The sequence below is a fragment of the Piliocolobus tephrosceles genome, chromosome X, assembly GCF_002776525.5.
Source record: "Piliocolobus tephrosceles isolate RC106 chromosome X, ASM277652v3, whole genome shotgun sequence".
In the NCBI taxonomy this organism is placed as follows: domain Eukaryota; kingdom Metazoa; phylum Chordata; class Mammalia; order Primates; family Cercopithecidae; genus Piliocolobus; species Piliocolobus tephrosceles.
In genome coordinates this window covers 14,264,545-14,289,485 of record NC_045455.1, presented here as the reverse complement: position 1 = coordinate 14,289,485, position 24,941 = coordinate 14,264,545, and the positions used below count along the sequence as shown (strand labels likewise).

At 42.4% G+C, this 24,941-nt stretch overlaps 1 protein-coding gene across 1 annotated transcript in view; it reads left to right on the top strand.

The window, feature by feature from the left end:
- UBAC2 (UBA domain containing 2) overlaps positions 1 to 24,941 on the top strand; it is a 182,019-nt gene that overhangs the window by 153,728 nt on the left and 3,350 nt on the right. The window contains exon 8 of the mRNA XM_023218026.3: positions 10,034 to 10,156. Coding sequence (XP_023073794.1) covers positions 10,034 to 10,156 — 123 coding nt within the window. The remainder of the gene's footprint in view (positions 1 to 10,033; positions 10,157 to 24,941) is intronic.

The window sequence follows — 24,941 nt, the reverse complement described above, 5'->3', positions numbered from 1 at the left end:
CGGTGAGGCGTGAGAGCATGCAGAAGAGTGCGGGGTGGTGAGAACAGGCTCCCCAGCAGGAGTAGAGAATGTGAGGGCGGGGTGGTGAGAAAGTGACTCCAGTGGCAGACAGGAGTCTGGTAAGCCCAGGTAAGAAATTTCCGTTAGATTCTGAAAGCAACAGGGATGCATTGAGTAGCATCAAAGGGGAGGATGTCTGTAGTCATCCAAAAAGGCCCTTAACGTACTCTTCCTTTTTTTTCTAACTATTTATCTATGTGACTGGATTTGCTTCATGTACTTCAAAAGCCAGAGTAACAGAACAGAATCCAATGCAGAAGCAGATAGGAGAATCCAGCAACCTTCTAGTAAGTCAGACATTAAAGAGATTTGCAAAAATGGAAAACAGTTCCACTCTTCTCAGTAATTCTGTTTGGGAAAACATGGTTATTTTTTATTTCAAAAATCTATGTTTATATTAGCAAGTAATAGGCTTGTGATTGTTAATGAGTTATTAAATATTTTAAAATTAATAAAAGGGCAATGAGGATCCAGCAAAAGGTTTCTACGTAGAGGAGGGGCTTGACAAGATTTGTATCTTAGGAACTAACTCTGGAGCCATCCCAGCCATGGACTGTGGTCCCACACGGGGCAGTGAGAGTGAGGGTGAAGACAGAGGCAGAGGAGTTGGCGGTGGACAGAGTCTGGAGATCTGGCTTATGCAGTGGATGGATGTGGATGTCACGCCCCAAGACAGGGGACACAGCAAGAGATACAGGGTTGGAGATGAGTTTGTTTGGGATGTATTCTATCTTAGGTGTCTCCATAACATTTAGATGAAAGTGTATCCAGGAGACAGTGGGTTACATGGCTCTGAGACACGGCTTTTGGGTTGGAGGTTTGAGTTTAGGAGTCTCTACCCCGTGAAGCCCTAGGAATGGATGGGCACCCAGAACACAGAAGGAGGAGAGAAACACTTCCCACATGGAACCTTCAAGAACACCCGTGTCTGAAGGACAGGAGTGGGAGGAGGAGAATCTGAGTACACTGAGAAAGTATAGCCAGAGGGCTAGAAAGAAAGCGGGATGCCACAAAGCCAGGGGAAGAGAACGTCGAGGAAGAGTGGTCAGTAAGACCTGGTGCTGCCAGAGGTCAGGTCAGAGAGCGCTCAGGAGGATCCACTGGATCTAACAAAGGGTGCTTTGATAACCTGGAAGAAAAGGGAAAAACTGTTTCATTATTAGAATACCAGACTCTGAGCTTCTAAAAGGCAGGGAGGTTGTCTTAATTCTCTTTCTACCTCTGTTGCTGAAAGTATCACCAGGTACATTAGTAGATGTGAAAATTTTGTGATTTTACATTAACTCATTCAAGTAAAACAATGTAGTCTTTTTATGCCCTTGATCTCCATGGTAGGTCATCCCCATTGTCAGAGGCTCCTATTAAATCAACCTGTTTCCTAAATGTGTAGGTATTTCCTTATGGCCTGGGGTAGAGCTTCCCAGCCACTGTCCCATGGTCATAGATTGGCTGAGATACTGGTCCCCTCCCCTCTTAGGGGCAACTGGAAAGGGCCTGAAGCCACTAGGCCAGCTGTAAACAGTTTTGGCTTTTCCTGTGGGCCTTGCAAATCTGTCTTTGTCTGTGTGTGCCATGAGGTGAAAAACATTTGAAAGCCTTCGTCCATAGCACACTGAGTAAGTCCTTGTGTGGGCTCTGCCTTGCCTCCTGTGTGCCCAAGCACAGCACCCCTAAACAGTCACATCGCCCTTCGCTGCCTACCCCATGGTCTCCCTCAGAACCTTCACTGCAGGTGGCCACCGATTGTAGACTGGAGGTGGCCCTGCTGCATGCTTCACACTTCAAAACCTGGCATGCCAATAAAGGCTTTCTGAGCACCAGAGACTGAGAAGAAAGGGTGCATTTGTTTCCAATGGCCAGCAGTCTTAGAATAAGATGAAGATACTTTTGGAAGTAATTTGAGTTTTTCTAAAACATCACATTCATAATGCCCCCTCTGTAATTGTTCTCCATTTTACTCTTTTATGGGGCACCAATTTGTACAAGGACTGCACTGAGCTGAGAGTGGTACTGGCTACCTGGGAAATATGTTCAAGTCTTCCATCCTTTGCAGCCCTCCAGGATCCTTTAGTCTAGTTGGGAAGACGAGAAACAATACTGTGTAAAGTGTAAGGCTAGGTAGTAAGGATGAGAATGATCATAGCTAAGCTGCAATAAGCTTGTAGATGGCTTTACGTTCTATTTTAAATGTTTCACATGAATTAACTCTTTTGATTCTCATACTCTCCATGTGAGGTGGGTGTAGTTATTATTACCACTTTACAAGTGAGAAAACCAAGGGTCATGGAAGTGTTTGAAAATGTACCTAAGGTGGCCGGGCGCGGTGGCTCAAGCCTGTAATCCCAGCACTTTGGGAGGCCGAGACGGGCGGATCACAAGGTCAGGAGATCGAGACCATCCTGGCTAACACGGTGAAACCCCGTCTCTACTTAAAAATACAAAAAACTAGCCGGGCGAGGTGGTGGGCGCCTATAGTCCTAGCTACTCGGGAGGCTGAGGCAGGAGAATGGCGTAAACCTGGGAGGCGGAGCTTGCAGTGAGCTGAGATCCGGCCACTGCACTCCAGCCTGGGCGACAGAGAGAGACTCTGTCTCAAACAAAAAAAAAAAAAAAAAAAGAAAATGTACCTAAGGTGTTACAGTAAGAGGTAGAACTGAAATTTGAGCCCAGGTGTTCTGGCTCTAGAGACTGTTCTTATTCAGCTTCCTCTACCTTTCTGTCCCTCTGCTTCCTCTACCTTTTTGTCCCTCTGCCGTTTTTCCTTAGCATTGCTTTGCTCCTTGAAAGCGGTATAAACCCACTTAGGCCCCTGTCTTTGAACATCTTGGGGAAAATGCCTTGCTTGCTTTCTTCTCCATCGTCGAAATCATTCTCTTTTAATATTCAACCCCAGCCCCATCCTCTTGGAAGTCTTACCCCCGTGCTTTGGCTGCAGTGGGTTGATGTCCACTCTGAACTTTTCTAGTCCTTTTAATTTAGGCCTCACAGCTCCCGTCTTAATTATATATCATCTTGCATGGTTCTGGCTTTTCCATTTCTGGGTATCTTGCCTTCCCCGAAGGAGATGGTGCACTCCTCGGGAGCAAGGACGAGACCGTGTGCCTGGCTCACACTCTCTTGGGGACACTCGAGTGCCTGAGGTCAGCAACCCGTGAGCTCTTCTGGCGTCTCTGATGTAGACACTGCCTGACTATCCCATCCAGAAATCTTTCAATGCCCGTAGAACATGGATTTCTGTTCCATGGAACTTCTGCTTAATAAAATGTCAGAAACTTTGACTGCTCCTCAGTTGGGAAACCATCATGTATGTATGTATGTATTAATATATGTTTGTTCATTCATACATTTATATATATACACAAGAATTTTTACTTCATTTGAAATCTTCTTACAAACTAATAATAAATACTTCATAAAGCGCCTGTTCAAACTGCAAGCTGTTTCCTTCTTCATTTTTAAAATATGTGGTTATTGCTTTTGAAGAAGACAAAGTAAAGGAAACATTTCCTGTTTATAGAGGCTCATATTTAACCCTGCGTAACGAGCAGATTCATGTCAAAACATCCTAGAACCTAGAGCCGTAACTTTCTGCTTTTTAAGCACTTTTCTACTATCACAGGAGTAGAGGGATTGGGGTTTTGTTTGCTTTGCCTACTCTTTGATTCTCTCACTCTTGTAAGAAATGAAATGTAACTCAAAGGCCATTCCCCTTCCACTGTCCTGGAGCGGGTGTGTTGTGTGCCTGTGCATGTTTTTGTATCTTTACTACATACATACTTATCAGGGTTTCTCGACCTAGACACCATTGACATTTTGATCCAGACCATTCTTTGTTATAGGGGCTGCCCTATACATTGTAGGATGTTTAGCAACATCCCTGACCTCTGCCTACTAAATGTCAACACACCACCATCCTGTCCCCTCTCCCCTCCACTTAACAACCAAAACTGTGAGCAGACATTGCCAAATATCTCCTGGGTTGCGGGGAGGAGAACGGAGTCACCATTATCATGTATCCATCTAAAACAGTTAAAATAGATCAGACGCAATGGTGCACATCTATGGTCTCAGCTACTCAGGAGGCCGAGACGGAAGATTGCTTGGGTCCAGGAGTTCAGGACTGCAGTGCGCCATGATTGTGCCTGTGAATAGCCACTGCCCTCCAGCCTGGACAGTATAGCAAGACCCTCATCTCAAAAAAAAGTTAAAATAGTATATACTCTTGTTCTGAGTATTTTTAAATTTATGTAAATGGTATTACATTTTATCTGTATTATTTACATAAACTACATACAATTTATGTAAATGATATATGTATATATTGCATATTCTCCTACAACTTTATTCGTTCAACATTGTATATTTTAGATTTACCCATGTAAATCTAGTTCATTTATTCTAGCTGCTTTTATAATGGTCTTTTGTATAATAGAACCACTTATTAATTTATTTCCCTCCTTAGGAACAACTGAATTTTTTCCGTTTTCTTACTTAATATTGTAACCAGTGCTTCACAAAAGATCCTCATACATGGCCCCCTCAGCATTGACAGCTCCCTGGAGGGGAAGTTGCCAGGCCATAGACTAGAATAGTTTTACTAGATCTTGAGATGTTACTCTCCAAAAAGATTGTGTCAGTTTATCCTCTGATCAGCAACTTATCAGAGTTCCCATTTCTTTCACATCATTCCCACACTCAGTATTATTGGGCTGTGTATTTTTGCTAGTCTTGTGGGTATAAAAAAAACTTGTTGTTTTCATTTGCCTTTCCCTAACACTAGTGAGATTGAATATCTTTTCACATGTTTCTTGACTTGGGATTTCCCCTTCTATAAATGGACTATTCATATACATTATCTGCTTTTCTCTTGAGTCACTTATTTTTTTCTCATTGATTTATAAGTGTTGTCTTATAAGTTCATAAGTGTCTTTGATTTATTAAGTCTCATTGATTTGTAACTTTTGAGTATATAGCAGTTATATGTTGTAAACATTTTCTCTCAATCTGTAGTTTGTCTTATTTAATTCAGTAACAATTGAACTTTTAATACAAAAGTTCTTGCAGGTAAAGCAATTTTTAACCACTTTTTTCTTTGTGATTTATGTTTCATATTTCTGTTTTAGAAATCCTTTCCTATCCTAATGACATAAAAATACTCTCCTATTTCTTCAAAAAAATTTTCACAGTTTGGCTTTCCACTTTTAAATATTTAATCTTAGTGTTTCTTTTTGTGGGTGGTGTGAAGTAAAGGTCTAGTTTTATCTTTTCCCTATCTATAGAAAGTTGTCCCAGGACTGTGTATTCAGTGCAGACTCACAACCAAGTGCCCGTGTTTATGTTGATTCCTAGACTCTGTCTCCTGTTTGGACTTTTTGCCTAACTTGCACTAATACCACATGACTTTAATTACTGCAGTCTAATTCTAAGTCCTAATAACTGGTAGAGAACTCCTTTCTTATCATACTTCTTCAAAATAGTCATGCCTAGTTTTGAACTTTAACTTCAAAGAGTCTAGTCCCACCAAAATATACACACGTACATACTTTTGAATTTTGAGTATATAGCAGTTAGGAATAATTTATGGGAATAGGAATAATAATAGGAGTCTGATTCCAAAAGGACAGGTAACACAAAATAGCAGAAACTTAAACAAGGTAGTTTATTTCTGTCTGGTACAGATGTCCGGCAGTGGGCAGCCCAGGCCGGCAGGGCAGCGTGCTAAAGGTGTCAGCCCCCGGCTCCTTGCTGTTGCTGTATCCTCAGCGCAGGACTTCCACCTCATCCTCTAAGAAGGGCGAGCCCCTGCCTCTGAGGATCTTCCTGGTCGGCCCATATTCCCTTTCTGCTGACATAGCATTGTCAGAACCTAGCAATGTGGCGGGAAACTGAGAAAGGTAGCAAGTCACACATATATACACACCCAAGAAAACCAAAACAGTTTTTTTCAAAGAGGGAAAATGGATATTGGAAGTGAACCAGCAGTCTGCTAGACTGGAGTTGGCAGTGTCTGGATGGATTATAGGATTACATGTTACCAGGCTCAATTCAGGAACATGCTGAATCTTTCCATTGACTTAGAGATCTTGCAGATCTTTTGTTTGATTTTATTCTTAACTACCTTATAGTTTTTGTTGCTCTTTATAAATAGTAACTTTTTGTACATACATTCTCTAAATGATTTCAGTAGAGGGAATGTTACTTTTTAATTATACTCTCTTGTTCTCATGCTTTGAGAGACATTTGTAAACACTCTTGGATTTTCTAGGTAGACAGTCATCATTTGAATAATGAGTTTTGTTTCTCTTTTTCTGTCTTTACCTGAGATTTTTGTTTGGGTTTGGTTTTTGTTCTCATTATGCTGTAACTTGTGCTGAATGCGAGAATTGGTAATAGGCATTTTTGTCTCTTCATGAATGGGTACTGAATTTTGTCAAACTGTTTTCATACCTATTGAGATGAGTGATTTTTCTCCTTCAAACTGTTAATGTGTGGATTATGTTGCTAGATTTTCTAAGATTTCTGAGGTAAATCCTAGTATAGTACATCATACTAGATAATTATTTTTTAAACATTGTTGGATTGAATTTGCTGATATTTTATTTAGGATTATTATATCTACCCAAGAAAAATAAACTATATATTGTATAATTTTTCTTGCTCATAATGGCCTTGTCTGTTTTGGAAACAATGTTATGCTAGTCTCAAAAAATTAGGTGGGAAACTCTCCTTCCTTTTCTGTACTCTAGAGCAGTTTATATAAGATAAGGAGTCCTTAAAGGTTTCATACACTTCACCTGTAGGTTTTTGGTGGGCAGATTTTTAAGTACTGTTTCAATTACATTAAAGTATGACATATATCCAGAAAAGTACATGCTATATAATAATCATCATCACATAAATGTACTTTTTATGTTTATTTTATTCAACATCATTTGAGAGATTCAGCCATATTGTTGCATGTCATTATAGTTCATTCATTCAAACTGCTTTATTAGATTACAGTATGTGAATACACCATAACTTACCCATTCTATAGTTGATGGGCATTTGGGTAGTTCCCATCTTTGACTATTATAAATAATGCTGCTGAGAACATTCTAGTCCATGCCTTTTGATGAACACGTGCTTGAATTTCTTTTATCCAGGAGTGGAATTGCTGAGTCTCACATGTGGCTCAGCTTAAGTAGATGGTCCTGAGCAATTTTCAAAGATAATTACCAATGTCTGTTTTCTCTAGAATAAGTTTTAATAAGTTATACTTTTCTAGAAAGTTGTCATTCATCAAAATTATTGGTATGAATAAAGTATTCTTGTGATTTTTTTAAAAATCTGCCATTATATCCCTTGTATTATCCTTAATACTGTTTATTTGTGCTCCTTCGTCTGTCTTTTCATCCAGCTTGCCAGGTTTGCCTATTTTATTTGACTTTGTAACAGCCAGCAGTGAGTTTTAGTGACTCCTTCTGTTTCTTTGTTTTCCACTTTACTGGCATTTGCTGTCAACTTTCTACTTTCTTTCTTTCTCATTTCTTTAGATTATTGTTACTTTCTCTAACTTCTTAAATTAGGTATACATAACCCATTAATTTTCAGTTCTCTTTTTTTAATTGAAGCTCAATATTTTAAAATTACATGAACCACTTTATTACATCCCATAAACTTTGATAGGTAGGTAATAGTTTTATTTTATTCATTCTGAGATACCTTCTAATTTCCATTATGAGAATTTTTTTGGTTTCTAAATGTGTGGGGTTTTTTGTTATACTTATTATTTTGATATTGATTTCTAGTTTAATTGCATTGTGGTGAGAATATAATCTGTGTAATGTTTATGATTTGGTATTTGTGAATATTTCATATAGGATCTAGTGCACAAGTACTTTGTAAATACTTTATATGTAATGGAAAAGAATGTATATTCTCTAAATATTAAATGCAAGGTATATATGTCCATTCAGAAATAAACTTGTTATTTATTTTTTATATTATTATTTTTGGCTGGTTGATCTATCAGTTACTGAGTTATATGCTGAAAATTAAATATATATCTGGATGCTTCCGCTTCTCTTGTAATTCTATTTATTTTTGCTTTCTGTGTTTTGATGCCATTGTGTTTACATATAAATATATTCATGTATTCTGTTGATTTTATCCCTAATACTGCCTTTTTTTTTTGCCTTTGAGGTCTATTTATTTGGCATGAATGTAGCGACATCAGCTTTCTTCAATTAGTGTTTCTCTGATTTTTTTCCATCTCTTTACATCAGCTTGTGTACGTGTTTATATTTTAGATTTATCTTTTGTAGGGAAGAGGTGAGAGGTGAGAGTGGCTTTTGTTTCCCTAATTTTTTTTCACAGCTGTTTTTTCTCGTAATACCTTAGTCTTTTTTTTAAGGTCCTCCTGTGACGTCCTAGTCCTTTTGAAGTGTGTAGTCATTTTCAGATCCTCCTATATTCAGGTCCTTGGGGACCCAGTCCTCCTCTGTGTTGTGTGTTCCGACTTGCTCATCATTGGTGATTTCCTTGTGGATTTTGTAGTTTTGAATTCTGAGTTTTTCCCCACTGGAGCTTTAACCATAAATCCCATGTAACCCCAAGGCAAGAGAATATCTCTCCAGAGTAGTTTTACATTTGCTTTTGCTTGGCTCCTTAGGTATCTCCATCCCAAAACCAATTTTATGTAACTTTTTTGATGGGTTCTGAGACCACATATGTATAGTATAACTTGAACCCCAAATTTGCCTGTGGTTCTTAATTCTCAGGCAGGACCAAGATTCCTGCTGTCTTCCGGGGGAAGACAGGCTTTTTAGTTTGATTTTTTTTCATCTCTTTCGCTGAGGGTGCTGCCACTTGAAGATTGTATCTTTAGACAGATAATTGAGCTCAGAATTGCTGCCTCTTTCAGACCCAAGGCCGCATCTTCTGAACCCAAACAGTGATAAAACCCATTGTGGTTCTGGGTGAGCAGGACCTGTGCTCCCCCGTCTCCCGGAATGCTCACTGTTTGCGGCTCTGCTTTCCATGCCCGCTTGTTCCTGAGGCCTTGCGACTCCACTTACTTCTTTCATGTTTAGCTGTGTATAGAAATATTTATCTATTAATAGCTTTTTTAGGTCTTTATAGTAGGAAGATTTTCAGATACTTAGTCTATAATTTTGTCAGGACTAGAAGACTTCTAGAAATAGAGATTTAAATTCATAAATTCAAAGATTGCCATATAGCTAGAAACATGGATTTTTTAAAAGCAGCATGTGATACATTTTTCTTCCCATGGTGGCTTCTTTTTTTGTTGGTGACATAGACTAAGCAAGGAACAGCATTGCTGTCGGTCTTCAGGATCCGTGGAACCACCCTCAGAAAGATGGTTACTAATCGTCACTTCTCACCTTTTCCCTGTTTGTCAGATTTCCCTTCACACTCTCTAGCCTGTTGCTGAGTTTTTATCACAGTCTGTAGTCTTCCTGCACTGGGCACACTCAGGATTTACTTCAGTCATAAGAAGAAGAAAGGTAGAGTGGGGAAGCATTTTAAGGGCCGTGGTGGAAACACCAGATATCTGGCTGCCCTAAGTGACTTAGCCTCCCCCCCATGTCTTCCTTCCTATTGCACCCTGCCAAGCCCTGAGCTCCTAAGAGTTCACTGGAGTTGGGACAGTCAGTGGCGTCACAGTCGGGCTGAAATTAGGAGTGTTTGTATGTGTCTTTCACTGCCTTCCAGAGCCACAGTGCACAAACTGCTTTTGCACTGCCCATTACTTTCTTTTCGCCTAAGCACCTACTGCAGGTGCCAATTTTGTGCTATTGACTGAAGGATGTTGTGATACTTTTGGATTTGAACTGCTTGCCTGGAGCAGATCAATATGACACTACATTCCCAGTCTATAGATGTAACTGCATTGAGAGAAAGCTCTTCCAAGCGTTATGATGGTTCTGCTCCTTCTGTGTCTGATAACCGTGTGTTGATCTCTTTTTAGGGAGGAATGATCAATTGGAATCGTCTTTTTCCTCCTTTACGTCAGCGACAAAACGTAAACTATCAGGGTGGTCGGCAGTCTGAGCCAGCAGCGCCCCCTCCTCTAGAAGTTTCCGAGGAACAGGTAATTCATCAGTAATACCTGGTACTCATTCTAAATCCATGTTTCAGAGTTGAAGCAGTTTCGATCAACAGGACTTGAAAGTAATCAAGCATGTAAATACAAAGATGGTGACAGCGGTCCATCTGCCACCGTGATAGAGACTTTGGGCCTTTTTTTGCTACTGTGGTTCTTACAAGTTTGAGGAAGGCATTATTGGTTGGGAGTAGGGGGTGGGAATGCATTATGGTAGCTTGTTTTAGATGCTCTTACACTTCGTATGTACAAGAAACTAATGAGATTGGTTCTCTATAAAGGATCGGGAACAAGGAGGTGGGAGGATGGGGAGGGAGTGTGCCTTTGGCATGGTTTTGAGTCATGTTAATGTTTTACATATTCAACAAGCAAACCAAAAGACAGGGACAAATGTAAAACTGAAAAGAAACAAATGATCTAACTACATTTCAAATGAATAACATAATCACATTGAAGGAGGGAAAATGGTTTTCAGTAACTTTTGAAACTGATATACCCTCAGACTAATGAAGAAACAAAAAGAACTGCAAACAAATCTTATACATTTCTTCATAGGTTTAGTTTTCTTAAGGGTATGAGTATAGCAGTTCTAAAATTATGCTGTATTATAGGTTTGAGCAAATGAGGAACTAGATTGATTTTATTGTGGAAGAAGGAAAATAAAAATATAAAGCAGGGGAAGGCAAGAGAGAACCCTGTGGGGTTGGGAAGGAATTATCACTATCATTGTAAACTCATGAGTGTGTGTGTGTATGTACGTACACATACCCTCACTCTGACTGAGAGGGCTCAGAAGCAGTGGCCTCCTGGTAGCAATGGGCTCACCTACTGCCCAGATCTGGTTTCTAAACACTCTTCCCACTAAAAGGAACCAGGCCTCTTTAGGGAAACGGTGGATTCCAGGCCCAGGATAGGGAACGTACAGGATAGCCCTGGATCATTGTGTGCCAGGAAAGTAAGGAAGTGATCAGTCGCTGCTGGGGCATGTCAGAAGACACTGGAGCCAGCTGCAGGATCCTGCTGGCCACATCTGGGGCATCAGCTTTGGGGATCAAAATAAATGAAGGATAGTAAGAATTCATGCATTATAATGATATTAGTACATAAATATTTGTATAAATACATACACTGGAGGAAATGAAATGCTTTTCCTGAATGGAATGTCAAGTAATAAATATACAAAGAATGATAGTATTGGAAAATCACAAATTTGCAAGCATTGTAATAAAAATCCATTCAGGGAAAAATCATCAATATATGAAGACTAGGCTACCTCTATATAGATGGTCCCTGACCTATAATGGTCAAACTTTAACAATTTTCCAGTTTTATAGTGGTGCAAAAGTGATACATACTCAGTAGAAGCCATACGTCAAATTTTGAGTTTTGCTCTTTTCCCTGGCTAGTGATACATGGTACGAGACTCTTTTGTGATGCTGGGCAGCGACTGCGAACCATTCTGTTTTTCACTTGCAGCACAGTACTCAATAATCACATGAGATAGTCAACACTCTAGATTTGTGAGAGTTGATTTTGCCCAACTGTAGGGTAATGTTAAGTGTTCTGAGCATGTTTAAGGTAGGCTAGGTTAAGCTGTGATATTCAGTAGGTTAGGTGTACTAAATGCATTTCAACTTAGGATATTTTCAACTTAGAGTGGATTTATTGGGACTTAACCCCATCGTAGGTTGAGGAGCACTTGTACTCTCAAAGTACCCCTCCACAAGTTACTTACTAATTATAAAGGAAAACAGTAATTCTACAGAGGAGAAATTGGACACCACCTTAACCAAGTTATCAAAATTAACATCACCAGTTATGAAACAAAGAATTATTGTGTTCATATCCTGAAAAGGACATATCAGTTATGTGTTACAATCAACATGCATAACTTTGATCGTAAAGGAAAATAAGATAAACTTAATTTGAGGGACATTCTGTAAAATACCTGGCCTATGTTCTTCAGAAACACGATGTTGCAGATTAAAGGAGACTAGGGAGTCATGCTGTCCAAATGGAAAATGTGATCCTGGACTGGATTTTATACTGGAGAAAAAATTTCTGATGAAAGGCCATTTTAGGATCAGTTTCATCAATTGGACTATGGATTGGATATTGGTATTATATGAATTTTACATTTCCAGAACTTGGTACATACCAACTGTGGTTAGGAAAGAGAATATTCTTGTTCTTAGAAAATACACACTGACGTATGAAGGGAAAAATCACCATGATGTGTGCAACGTGCTCTCAAATGGCTGAGGCATAATGTCTGTGCATGTCAGTACATCGTGTGTGATCGTGTGTATGTGTGACAGAGACAGAAAGAGAAAGCGGCTATGGCAAAATAACAATTGGTGAATCTGGTTAAGGAGGAATCAAGGGTTCCTGGTACTATTCTTGAAACTTCTCTAAGTTTGAAATTAATTTCAAACTACAATCTTTTAAAAATCTATAAAAGAAAGTTAAGAATGTTGCCATCATAACACTTTGAAGTTTCCTTCTGCCTATTGTTTTTTCTTCTCAGCAAACAAAACAAATTGAGATCAGCATTTCACAGCTGACACCATCCAGGCCATCGCCTCCCCATTCCCTGTCCCCAGAGTGAACAAATGCCAGGCACCTGCCTCTGTGACAAAACTATGTCCTCACTTTTTCCAAAACTCAAAAGGTGCCCCTGGGCAGGGATCTCATAGCCACCCCTGGGTTAGGCTGTGACAGGTGTTTTCCAGAGAAACCACTGTCATGTGCCCATTGAATTGATCCACCCCCTCCCGCTTGTGGCTTCTCCACGCAGACTGATGGCTTCAGCAGCTCTTCAGGATTAACAGGTGGAGTATGGAGCCACAGTTTTCCTCTTCTACCTCTACTAGAGAATTTATAGACAAAGGTTATCCCCATGGATAAGAAAAGTCCAATAACCTGCCATGTGTAAAATCTTTCTATAATATGGTTAAAAAATAAGATACTGCTGTCAAATTCGCTGAAAAGAAGTAACAAAATTCTGTTATATTACTGTTTACTTGGTACAGCAGTGAGTCACATTCCTCATGGGGCAGCCGTTAAGATGAGGTATTTAAAGGTGATATATTTCTCAGTTTGCGCACTTCAGAAAAAAAAAGTGTCAAAAAGGGAGAAAAAGGAGTATGTGTGTGATTGAAGTCTTCAGGGTTGTTTTTTTTTTTTTTTTTTTTTTTTAATGAGTCATTTTTCCTTGATCATCCCGGAATGACAACAGCGAGGTTACATGTGGTCAACATCAGTTTAAAACAGCACTTAATTTCTTCCTTGCGCTGTTATGAGAAGTTGTAAAAACATGAGGGGTTGTTTTTAACATACGCTTTCTTATACATTGATTTTCGAAATCTTGTTTTTGATGTTTCTTGATTATCCTGCAAACAGCTGTTATAAACCATTGTTGCCTTAAAGACGCAAGGTTCTTACTGGCATTATTCATTCTGCAGGCTCTTGGTGTTTCTTGCAGTGGGTACTATAGAGATTATAAAAGATAAAAATGGTACTGTTCTTGCCCTCAAGATGCTTACAAAAAAATTTATAAATTTATATTTTATAATCTCTTGGCCAGTTTGTTTAACCGCTGTCTAAAATATTTGTTAATAATGTGTTAAGATAGCTTGAATTAACAAAAGCTTTTTTTTGCTTAATTTTTCAATTAAATGTTTGTATTTTCTTCTTTTAAATATCAGAGCCATGTAATTTTACTGCATTGAGAAACTCAGTAACTTTTTAAGCCAAGAAAAATAGAAATGATTATTTGAGTGTTTTTCTTCTGTAAACAAATACGTTAGGAATTTAGGGAGAGTTCAAGAAAACCTGGTAGACATGAAATGTATGCCATGTACTTTGAAAGCAGAAGATTCTAAGAAGAATGTGCATCCTTTAATAAATCCAGTAATAGTTTGATAGCCATAGAAATCTTTTGCCACCTTTTCTACTTTTGTTGTTTTTGCTGTTATTAAGATTCAAGACTTTTAGTTCTTCAGAATCCACTGCCACTTTTTGGTGAGTAAACCCACGGCACCTCTGCCAATTCATCACCCCTCAGAAATGCCACCCTAGCCCCATTTAAGAATATCCCAAGAAGGAGGCTTCTGTGCAGGCAGGCAGTGCGAGACTGGAGAGTGCCAAGCCACACAGTGCACCCTGTGCTGCCTGGCCTGCCAGCTAGATGGTCGACAGCGACCCCGGGAAACCACAGGACGTGATGTCTGCTCATGCCTTCCCTGTGCAGGCGTGCGGGGAGGAAGATCAGAAGAAAACCCCACAAGTTCCTACCAATTTCACAGAACTTTCCAAGTGCTCTTAGAGTTGAAAGATAACATCTGGGGAAAGAGAAGTCTAAATTTGATGAAAGGACAAAGGTGGATAAAGTAGGCTGTGGGAGGAAAATGAAGGATTATGGACCAGCCAAGGGAGGCGAGGAGAAGGCCCCCCTAATGCCCCCGAAAGACTACTGCCTGTCCTGTTCAGAATCCCCAGCATCAAATCCATCGACTCTGGGATTGCTTTTGGAGATGTGTAGACAAGCTGGGTGAGCTGTGGAATCAGTGACCGTGAGAAGCAGCCTTAGGACAGCAAGGTGGGGAAGCTGCTGGAGAAGGACAGGCGGTGTCACCGGCTCTGAGTCTAAAGGGAAAATGGGTGGCAAGAAGGTCCTGCCAGGGTTGCCCAGAGAAAGCTAGGCAAGAAAGAGGAGGACGAGGAGGAAGAAGATAAACAAAAACTGTTTGTCAACAATAGCAAAAATGCCAAACAAAAGGCCACTTGATAAAACTCTTTTGAGTAATCAAATGTGCTCAAATATCTGCTGTCTTAGAAATAAGTATATCCAGGCTAGGCACGATGGCTAATGCCTGTGATCGCAGCACTTTGAGAGGCCAAGGTGGGCGGATCATGAGGTCAGGAGATTGAGACCATCCTGGCTAACATAGTGAAACCCTGTCTCTACTAAAAAATAAAAAAATAAAAAATAGCCGGGCGTGGTGATGGGCGCCTATAGTCCCAGCTACTCAGGAGGCTGAGGCAGGAGAATGGCCTGAACCCGAGAGGCAGAGCTTGCAGTGAGCCGAGATCACACCACTGCACTCCAGCCTGGGCAACAGAGCAAGACTCCGTCTCAAAATAACAACAACAATAATAATAATAATAATAGTAAGTATATCCATTATTCCATCTCTCTCTTTTTTATTGTTTTTTTTTAAAAAAAAAAACAGGTATCTTTATACTACTACAACTCATACTCAAAATTAACAAATGATTACATTTTTCTCATATTTGCTTCTGATTTTTTTAAAACCAAAGAGGGAGGCCGGGCATGGTGGCTCATGCCTGTAATCTCAGCACTTTGGGAGGTCGAGGCGGGCGGATCACGAGGTCAGGAGATCGAGGCCATCCTGGCTAACACGGTGAAACCCCGTCTCTACTAAAAATACAGAAAATTAGCCGGGCGTGGTGGCGGGCGCCTGTAGTCCCAGATACTCAGGAGGCTCAGGCAGGAGAATGGGGTGAACCTGGGAGGCGGAGCTTGCAGTGAGCTGAGATGGCGCCACCGCACTCCAGCCTGGGCAACGAGCGAGACTCCATCAAAAAAAAAAAAATTGGGAGGCGGAGGCGGGCGGATCACGAGGTCAGGAGATCGAGACCATGGTAAAACCCTGTCTCTACTAAAAATACAAAAAAAAATTAGCCGGGCGAGGTGGTGGGCGCCTGTAGTCCCAGCTACTCGGGAGGCTGAGGCCGGAGAATGGCGTGAACCCGGGAGGCGGAGCTTGCAGTGAGCCGAGATGGCACCACTGTACTCCAGCCTGGGCGACAGAGCGAGACTCCGTCTCAAAAAAAAAAACAAAGGGGGAAAAAACTCATCAAGCGTATCTCTTCTGAACCCTCCCAAAGCTTAGAAAATGACTGTTAGGTAAAATCAGACAAGAAAGTTAAATAAGACTAGACCAAAGCTGGGAATTAGCAAAAGGAAGATGAGCAAATTTCAGCTTCTTCTCTCCCATTCATGTTTTTCCTTCCTTTAGCCAACAGTGACCAGCTGTCTGCTCTGCACCAGGGCTAAGCGCTGTGCTAAGTTCTGAAAACACTGAGATGGATAAGGCGGAATGTCCAGCCCTGAGGAGTTGTGAGCCCAGGGCAGGGAGACAGGTGGACAAAGAACATGTGGAGGTGTTCAGGTGCTGCCGAGGCCGAGAAAGGCCGTCAGGGCAGTGGTGTTGCAGAGAAGGGGCCTGAGGACACGTACATTGGAGATGGGGAGCCACGGATGGGTGGACTGGAGTGGAGGGGACTGGCGGGCCAGGGCACTGCCTGGGATTCTAGAAGCTGGACAGGAAGGAGGCCAGACAGGCTCGCCAAGGGTCTGATGTGTGGCATGTGGTTATGCTCTAGACACGAAGGAACCATGCAGGATCTTGCACAAGAAACACCATCACTGGGTTTCCCAAGAGGATGGGCTGGACACAGAGGAGGGGGCAGGTTATAGTCATATAATTTTCTCCATCCAGGCCCAGGAAACACGGCGCAACTGCCCAGACAAGAGATGTTACCATTTGGTGCATTAATATTAATAATACATTTGTAATGCATGTCAAATGACAGAATTACAGCAAATTTAGTGACAGATCTATTTGGCTTTTATTTGCAGCTTACGAATTAGTGCGGCCTGCGTTCTACAAAACAGAATGTGAGCTCCCGCCAGGCAGTTCTGAAACAGTGCGTTTTGTAAGAAGGAAACAGAACAATAGAAAAGTAACTGATAGGTTAACATTGAGTCACTTGAGGTTGCTTTTTTTTGAAAGGTTAAAGCAGAGGGGAGTTCCTTATTATGCTGACTCTTGTAGTCTGGGACCTCGTATTTTTAGAAAAAGCAGGTCTTTTTGTTTTGGCATCTGCCTGCTTCCCTAAAGTTTCAGTTTGATTATGTGGCATTTAGCACAAGTGACTCCATTTAGTTTGGTCTTCTGGTTTGTTGGAGCTCAAAACATTGGCCTCCCATAATTTTTGTTTAATTCACATGACATGTCGTGTGGATTCTGTTTATGTCTGAGATACCCATTAGCCCAAGTGGAGAGAATGGCTTTAAACCCACAAGGTGCTTTCACTCTTAGCTGATAAATAGCAAAATGTATTTAGTATTAGAGAATCTAAATCTTAATGAGGCTGTCTCCTCTCTTCTCATCTCAGGAATCCTTACCGCTATTTCTAGAAAACCCACCTAAACTCCTAAAATGTTCACGTCCTGAAAACAGGATCTAATATTTATTGGTTTCGAGACACACTTGTGCTTCTGCTCTGAGTAGCCAAGCATGGCAGCACATTGGGTATTGGGTTAACCTCCCGTGGCATCTGGTCTCCCTGTAGACAGCAAGCTCCCTGAGGGCTGGGGCCAGGTCTGCTTGTTTCCTACCCTATGAAAAGCCTGATACACATAGATGCCCCAGCATCGGTTGGAGAGGGGTTGAACACGAAGGTGTGGCCAGTAAACTTCCCTTTCAGAACTCTTGTTTTCATGTCAAAACTGTGCTAGAGAGTGGTATTATGCCAGATTTTTCCATTGCTTACTCTAGTGAATTGAAAATGTTTCCTGACAAGATCCCAAAGTTAGATGTGTTACAATGAAATACTAGGTGGTACTCAAATAGCAACCAACTTGTGTGGGGTGTCTCATTCTGCTGGGTGCTCTGAGAGATGGACACAAAGGAGCTCGGCCAGCCTTCACTGAAGACTTGCTCCATACCAGACCCTGACGAGGCCCTAGACACACTTGATCTCAAAGCAGCCCAGAGCCCTGGCAGGGGTATATAATAACCAGAAACCTGAGTTCAGCCAAGAGATGTGAAAGGAGGGGGGTTCTGCCGTTCTCCCAAGGAAGAGAGTGGTCAGATGGGGAAAGGGAGTGGGGGCTTCACTGCCTTGCAAGGGTCTCAACCATGCATCCGCATGGGGGTGGGCGGCTGGTGCCGACTGGTGACCGGTGCCAGTTGCTATGACAGCAGTGGGTGAGGCAGGCCCGGCACATCTGGGCTCCCCCAACAGGGTGTGCATGCTACCCTGCACCCAGTGTGAGCTCAGGATCGGGTGGGGACCGTCTTCAGGTGGGCATCACTTTCTGCAAGTGTCAGAATATGGGAAGTAAAAACCCCAAAAAAATTTGTTTTTGACGTGCTTAGCTAAAAGGGAAGTTAAAGAAAACCACACTCTAGTTTGAATAAACCAAGAGGAGTATTTCACTGAGGGGAGTTGCTAGAAATCTCATTGGAATGAATGTCCCGTTTTACTTAGGTCAAAGAGGAGTTGAATTGCAAGTAAAATACCAAAGTGGGATTTCATTTATTTTCTTTTCTCTCTTTTTTTTTTTTTTTTTGAGACATGGTCTTGCTCTGTATCCCAAGCTGGAGTGCAGTAGTGCTACATGGCTCACTGCTCGCTGCACCCTCGACCTCCTGGGTTCAAGCCATCCTCCCAACCCCGCCTCCTGAGTAGCTGGGACTACAGGCACATGCCACCATGCCCAGCTAATTTTTTTTTGTTTTGGTGGAGACAAGGGTCGCCCAGGCTGGCATTTTCTTAAATGAGAATTATCTTAACATAGTAGGGACACACATCCCAATCATAGAAGATGTTTAAAAATAAAAAATAAGGAAAGAGAAACTGGTACAGATTTATTTCCATCTCTAGGGTGTTTTCCTCATTCGGTGAGTTCTCTGAAAAGCGCATTATAGGGGAATGTATTCCATCTTGCTCCTTTGGAATATTGTCAGGTGACGGTGACAGTGCTCTTGTGGCAACGCCTGTTTCTGTCATGCTCGTCTGCCTTGGTCAGCCAGCCATGCGGAAGCGTCACACCAGGGCTGGTGGAGGAAGGGCTGCTGACGCCTGTGGTTCAGGAGCTTGTGATGAAAGGCAGCTGATGGAGTCACGCCTTGCTCCATTGGTGCACCCTGGACACCTCCAAGTGGGTCTTCATCCCTGTGGGGGCTCTGGTGGGGCATCCTGGACACCTCCAGAGCGGTCTTCATCCGCCTGAGGACGGAGCTGGAGTTTGCTGTTGCCGCAGCACCAGCCGCCCCCTGGTGTCCTCTGAGTGGCCTTATCTCTGCTCCTCACCTCTGGAAGTCAGGTTTCCTGTTACAGAAAGCAGGCTCTGGATGTCACATTTGGGGAATGTTAGTGTCTAGAAATAAGAAATAAGTAGATGTGGAAGACAGGAAAGCATAGCATGCTGGAGGTGAACCCAAGTAGAGCTGGCTTCTCAATGAGGTTAGAGGAAGGAATCATTTCGATTTGGGGGCTGGAAACCAAGCTGCACTCTAATCTGACATTTTGTGGTGAGGATTTTTAGGCAGAAACTTCCTGTGATGCCTGCGCAGGAGGAAGGTACTGACTGTGCTCTGAGATGGAGAGGGAATGTTGAAAGAATACCATTTTAGAAAATTTCTTTGGGACATTTTTAAAATTTTCCAGACCAATGACCGCAAGCCCATCAAGCCAAGGCTGACGGAGTTGCAGCATGCTGCGCCGCGCCTCGCCTCGCCTCGCCATTGCCTCCACTCACGCCAGAACAGGTGTCTGTCCTAGCACGGTCTTTTCCAGAGTCTCATTGTCCTCCCAGCATTCTCATTTTGTCCTCCACATGTTTATTGGTCACTTTTGATCTTCACGTTCAGCCTTCTCTAACCGGTGCTGGGCACGGGTGTGTCAGGCTCTGTGTTGGGAGGAAGCAAGCCAGACCTAGTGCCCGCCCTCAGGGAGCTCACCATCTGTGAGGGAGACCACATCAATGCAAGGCCCTAACCCAGTACCCAACTCATGCAAGTACCTAGTGCCAGTCCTTAGAGCAGAGGAGACCGTCTGTAAGTATTCATTCCTGTACTTGAACAGCTTGACATCAGGAGATTTTACATTGAAACTTTCTCTTCCTGTGGATGTTAGATCGGATCAGGTGCTGGTGGTGAGTTCTGATGCTTCTCATCCCAGTAGCTGAACTATAAAGACAGGAAGCAGCATGCAGAGAAAATGAAATAGTTCAGGGTTTCAATGTGAGTTAATGTGTGTTGTGGCTAAAATATAGTGCTTTCGATAGGGAGAGAGATGGGCTGACCATCTATAAATACCATTATTTATATAGTCATCAGAGTTGTGTATTTGCTAAACTTTATAAATACATAAAGTGTTTCCAGGAGTCATTAGAACAACACAGACTTTTTGTTAGAATGTTATGCTCACCATTTAAAAAGATTGCTCCTGTCTTTTTGACTTCACTAGGGCCCACCACACACCTGACCCCGCTGCCCTCCATAGGATAATAGTGGTCCTGAGAGGTCATGTTTATTGAGGGCTTGTCATGTGCCCATCACTATTCTGGGCTTCTCACATGCATCCCTCTCATCTCCCAAACTGCGAGGAAACAGAGAGCCAGAGCCTGGTCCCCTGCATGTGGTCACACGGGGCCAACTCCAGAGTTGGGGTCCCCCTGCCACCCAGCGCTGGAGGCAGACCTGAGACAGCATACGGCCTCCCCGGCATTTTTATTTCACAGAAACATGAACCTGGTTTTCTGTCCCTACAATTGAGTACCCCTTATCCGAAATGCATGCTGCTCTAGTCCTTCAGTAAGCCCATCACACGTTTTCACCGTGTCGTCTGTAGACACTTTTTCTGCAGTGTTAACATCATCTCCGTCATCACTGTTGTCACAATCACCTTGACTCAGAACCATCTCAGCTGTTTCACCATGGGTCAATTGATGAACAGCTGGAGCCCCCTTATCGATGTTAAAAACTTCAATATCTGGCTCACGCCTGTAATTCCAGCATGTTGGGAGGCCGAAGTGGGCAGATCACTTGAGGTCAACAGTTCAAGACCAGCCTGGCCAACATAGTGAAACACAAAAACACAAAAATTAGCCGGTCATGGTGGCGCATGCCTGTAGTCCCAGCTACTTGGGAGGCTGAAGCAGGAGAATGGCTTGAACCCAGGAGGTGGAGGTTGCAGTGAGCCGATACCGCGCCACTGCACTCTAACCTGGGTGGCCCAGTGAGACTGTGTCTCAAAAATGAAATAAAACTTCAACATCCACTTCTTCCAGCTTACTGACAGACTCCAAAGGTACATCATTTTATCCTCACTTGACATGTGGAATCCTTCAAAGTCACCACCTCATTCATCATCATCACCGAACATAGCAGAGGCCAGAGATTGTGCCAGGCTTGCATAGCTGTGTTTTGAGTCACTGTGTTGAATGCATTGGCAACAGCACGTATGGCATCCTTCACACTAAACACCTCTTGAAAATCTTCGTACCCATTCATTGCTGCTAGCATGTTGTTCAAGAAGGTACTTTTATATTTATCCTTCATTGATCTAAGAATACCTTGGCCACAAGGCTGAATGAATGAAGTCACATTTGGGGAAAAGTACATGGCATAAACATTATTTTTGATGAGCATTTCAGCTGGAGGATGAACGGAAAAGTTGTCAAGGAATAACAAAATGTTTCAGTCATCATCCAGCCCAGCTTCCCTCCAGTGAGCATGAGCCACAGGTCCAAAATGTTTGTGAGACCAATCAGGAAAGATACCCCTAGTTAAACATGCCCTTTTGTTAACATAATGATGGTCTGGTAAGAAATTTACTCCTTGAAAACAGCAAGGACACAAGCTTTTGCCTGTCATGCAAGTTTACGCTTTTGCATGCCTCTGCGTTAGCACATCCCAGCAGAGTTGTTCTGCCCTTGGTGTCTTCAGTTCCTGGAGGGGCTGTCTCATCACCTGTAGTTTGTGTCTTTCTGGAACAATAAACCAAAACAGTGATTCCATCAGCATTATAGACTTGTTCTGGCATCAGATTTTTGTCAGCAATGACCTTGGCAAACTCAACAGTGAATTTCTTTGCTGCTTCATGATGCTTTATCACCACATTAAAAAACTTAGTTCCATGTTTTTTCTTAAATTTCTGCAGCCAACATGTTGAATATTCATAGTTCCCTTTCATTTTCGGTTCATCCTGATAGATCCTTGCTTGTTTCCTGACCCACATAGCATTAAGTGGCAGGTGTTCACTGCAACACCAAGAGATTCATCCTCGGTACATGACCAGGATCTTCATTTTTGGCTTTATGCAGTGTTCCTCTATTTTTCATTAATTTCTCTTTATCACTTTTAGCACAGAACTTCAACAGTTTATCCTTCTGTTTCTTTAGGTCCTATATGGTGGTCACTCCAACTCCATACTCTCCTGTAAGACATTTTAACACTCACACTGCTCTCCACTTTCTCCAACAGCTTGACTTTCTCTGCTGTAGAGAAACATAAATCTTTTTCTTATCACTGTTACCCAGAAGGGTATCTGCAGGCCTTTTAGATATTTTAACAACATTTTTATAACACAGAGCAGAAAGTAAGCAAAAAAACACAGTGAGTGATGCACGTGTGTTTTGGCCCCTTGCGGGGCATTGTGGGGAACCTGCCCACTGGCATGTGCTTGTGTGGGCGAATCGGGGCATGTGCAGAAAAGGCACGTCACAGCTGAAGGAGGGTGAGAGGGTCTCTTTTCCCTTGGAGACACTGAATAAACTACGTGTTGTGGCCTGCGTTTTGACTGCAGCCCATCACATGAGGTCAGGTGTGGAACTTTTTCCATTTGTACCGCCATGTTGGTACTCAAAAAGTTTCAAATTCTGGAGCATTTTCGATTTTGAATTTTCAGATTAGGAATGCTTAACATATGTTTTGCTTACCTGACTGTACATCTGCACAGGCCTCGATTTCGTCTTTTGTAATTTGAGCACAGGAGTTGATGCTTCACATGCTAAATAAGCTTTCCCAGGAGAGACTGTAAAGAGATGGGCGGGGATTGGGTGTGCTGGGCTTCTCTAAGCAGATGAATAGTAAGAGCCAGCAGTAATAGTGTCTGCCAAAGAGCCCTGTAGACAACTGTTCTTGTGTTGCTACTTTTTACTCCAGTTCTTACTGTCTGTATTGTTATATTGTGAACCACTGAAACTACATAGAGAAAGGACAGCAGGGGCCACTTGGCTAACTTGCAGGGCTGTGAGCACTGCAGCGCACCCCTCCACTGGGGAGTATTGGGTAAGCACCCATCGGAACACCTATCCCCTGACCTTCGTCGTCCTTGCTGGCTTGTTGTCATCGCATACCCAAACCGAAGCAGTGCAATTTCAGTTTGCCATGAATGTTTAGTTTTGGACACTAGAGGACACTTTCAGGTACCATTTCTTAGCATAATTGTTTATTCTTTTTAAAGAACTGTGCTAACATTATTGCTACTTAGCAGTTGTTTTTATCTGGTGAAAATACAGGTCAGTGGGCAATGAAAGTTCTCCTATCACACTTGTCTTCTCACGCATAAAAAATTACATAAAGCTCTGAAGCCAGCTTTGGCTAAAGGAGCATGATCCACCCCTCATGAAGAGCAAACCTGCTGCAAGTTTGTGACAGCAGACACTCTCTTCTGCCGAGACCTGTGAAAAGCCAGTCTTAGTTGTCAAAACCCGCACCACGGCACATGTCGTTCATGTCTGAGAGAGAATGAACTCAGAAGGAAATCTCGTGTACGTGGAAAACTTTTGTTCTTGCTCTAGGATGTCACCTACATGACTTACAACCCAGCCCAGCCATCCCAGACCTAAGGGCTTCTTCCCTCTCCAGGGCAGGGCCTGCGTGCAGTCCATGCAGCTCTCCTGTCTTGGTGGCCTGTGTGCAGCCAGCCCGTTATCAGCATCCTCTGGATTCCAAACCAGATGCATCCTCAGTGGAGGGAGAGCTCAAGTGCCAGGTGGAGCTGTGGCCTAAGGTCACACTTCATCACTCCAGATTATGAATTGTGATTTACCACATCTCCAAGTTGCTGAGTGTGGACAGCAGATGGATTTGTTTCTGCTAGCTGGGTGCAAAGAAGCAGCCAGTCCTCAGCTGTGCTTGAAGTACTACAGGTAGTAGTAAAGGTAGCTTTTCCAAGCCATCCAAATAAATGTCATTAAGAGTGCCCAAGTTGTTTGGGGGCCATGGCATCATGGTGGTGGATAACAGGTGGAAGGAAGGCAGGCCACCTCCCATTTGGCCTGAGTTACCTCCACCAATGACAGTGGTCGTTAACTGGAAGTAACTGGAGGAAACATCATACAGGTTATTTCAACCCAAGATTGGAAAGACCACCTTGATCAGAGAGAGTTTTCCTTCCACGTGATACATATCCAACCTGAGTCCTCCAGCCCCTCTCCCTGCGCAACCTGATGGAGGCTTGAGAAAGCACTTAGCTTGAAAATGTTCCTAAGGAAAAGGAAAGTGTGAATTCTGAGAATCGAATGGCAGAATTGAAGTTTCACATCTAGCAAAAGCCAGAACAGATTATTATCAAATAGATGATTTGTGAACATTGAAAAGAGAGCTGTGGCCTAGGACACCAAACCAGTGCCGTTGGCAAGATGTCACCAAGACCTTTGACAACATCTCATCAGCTTATGAGAGAGGTTGGTGACATGCAGAATGGATAATGATAGTGCAATAAAGTGGGTTTGGTTTGAAACTGATTAAAAATGTTCATTAACCCCTTGAACACAGAGTTCTGGACTCTTTGACCTGACCTGTTTGACATTTTCATCAATAATAACTTGAACGAAGTTGTAGAGGTTTACTAATCAAATTTAGGCATGATGCAAGTAAGAATTGATTTTGGTTGGCTGGAAAATGATCAGATGGAATTTAACAGAAATATGTACAGTCCTAGACTT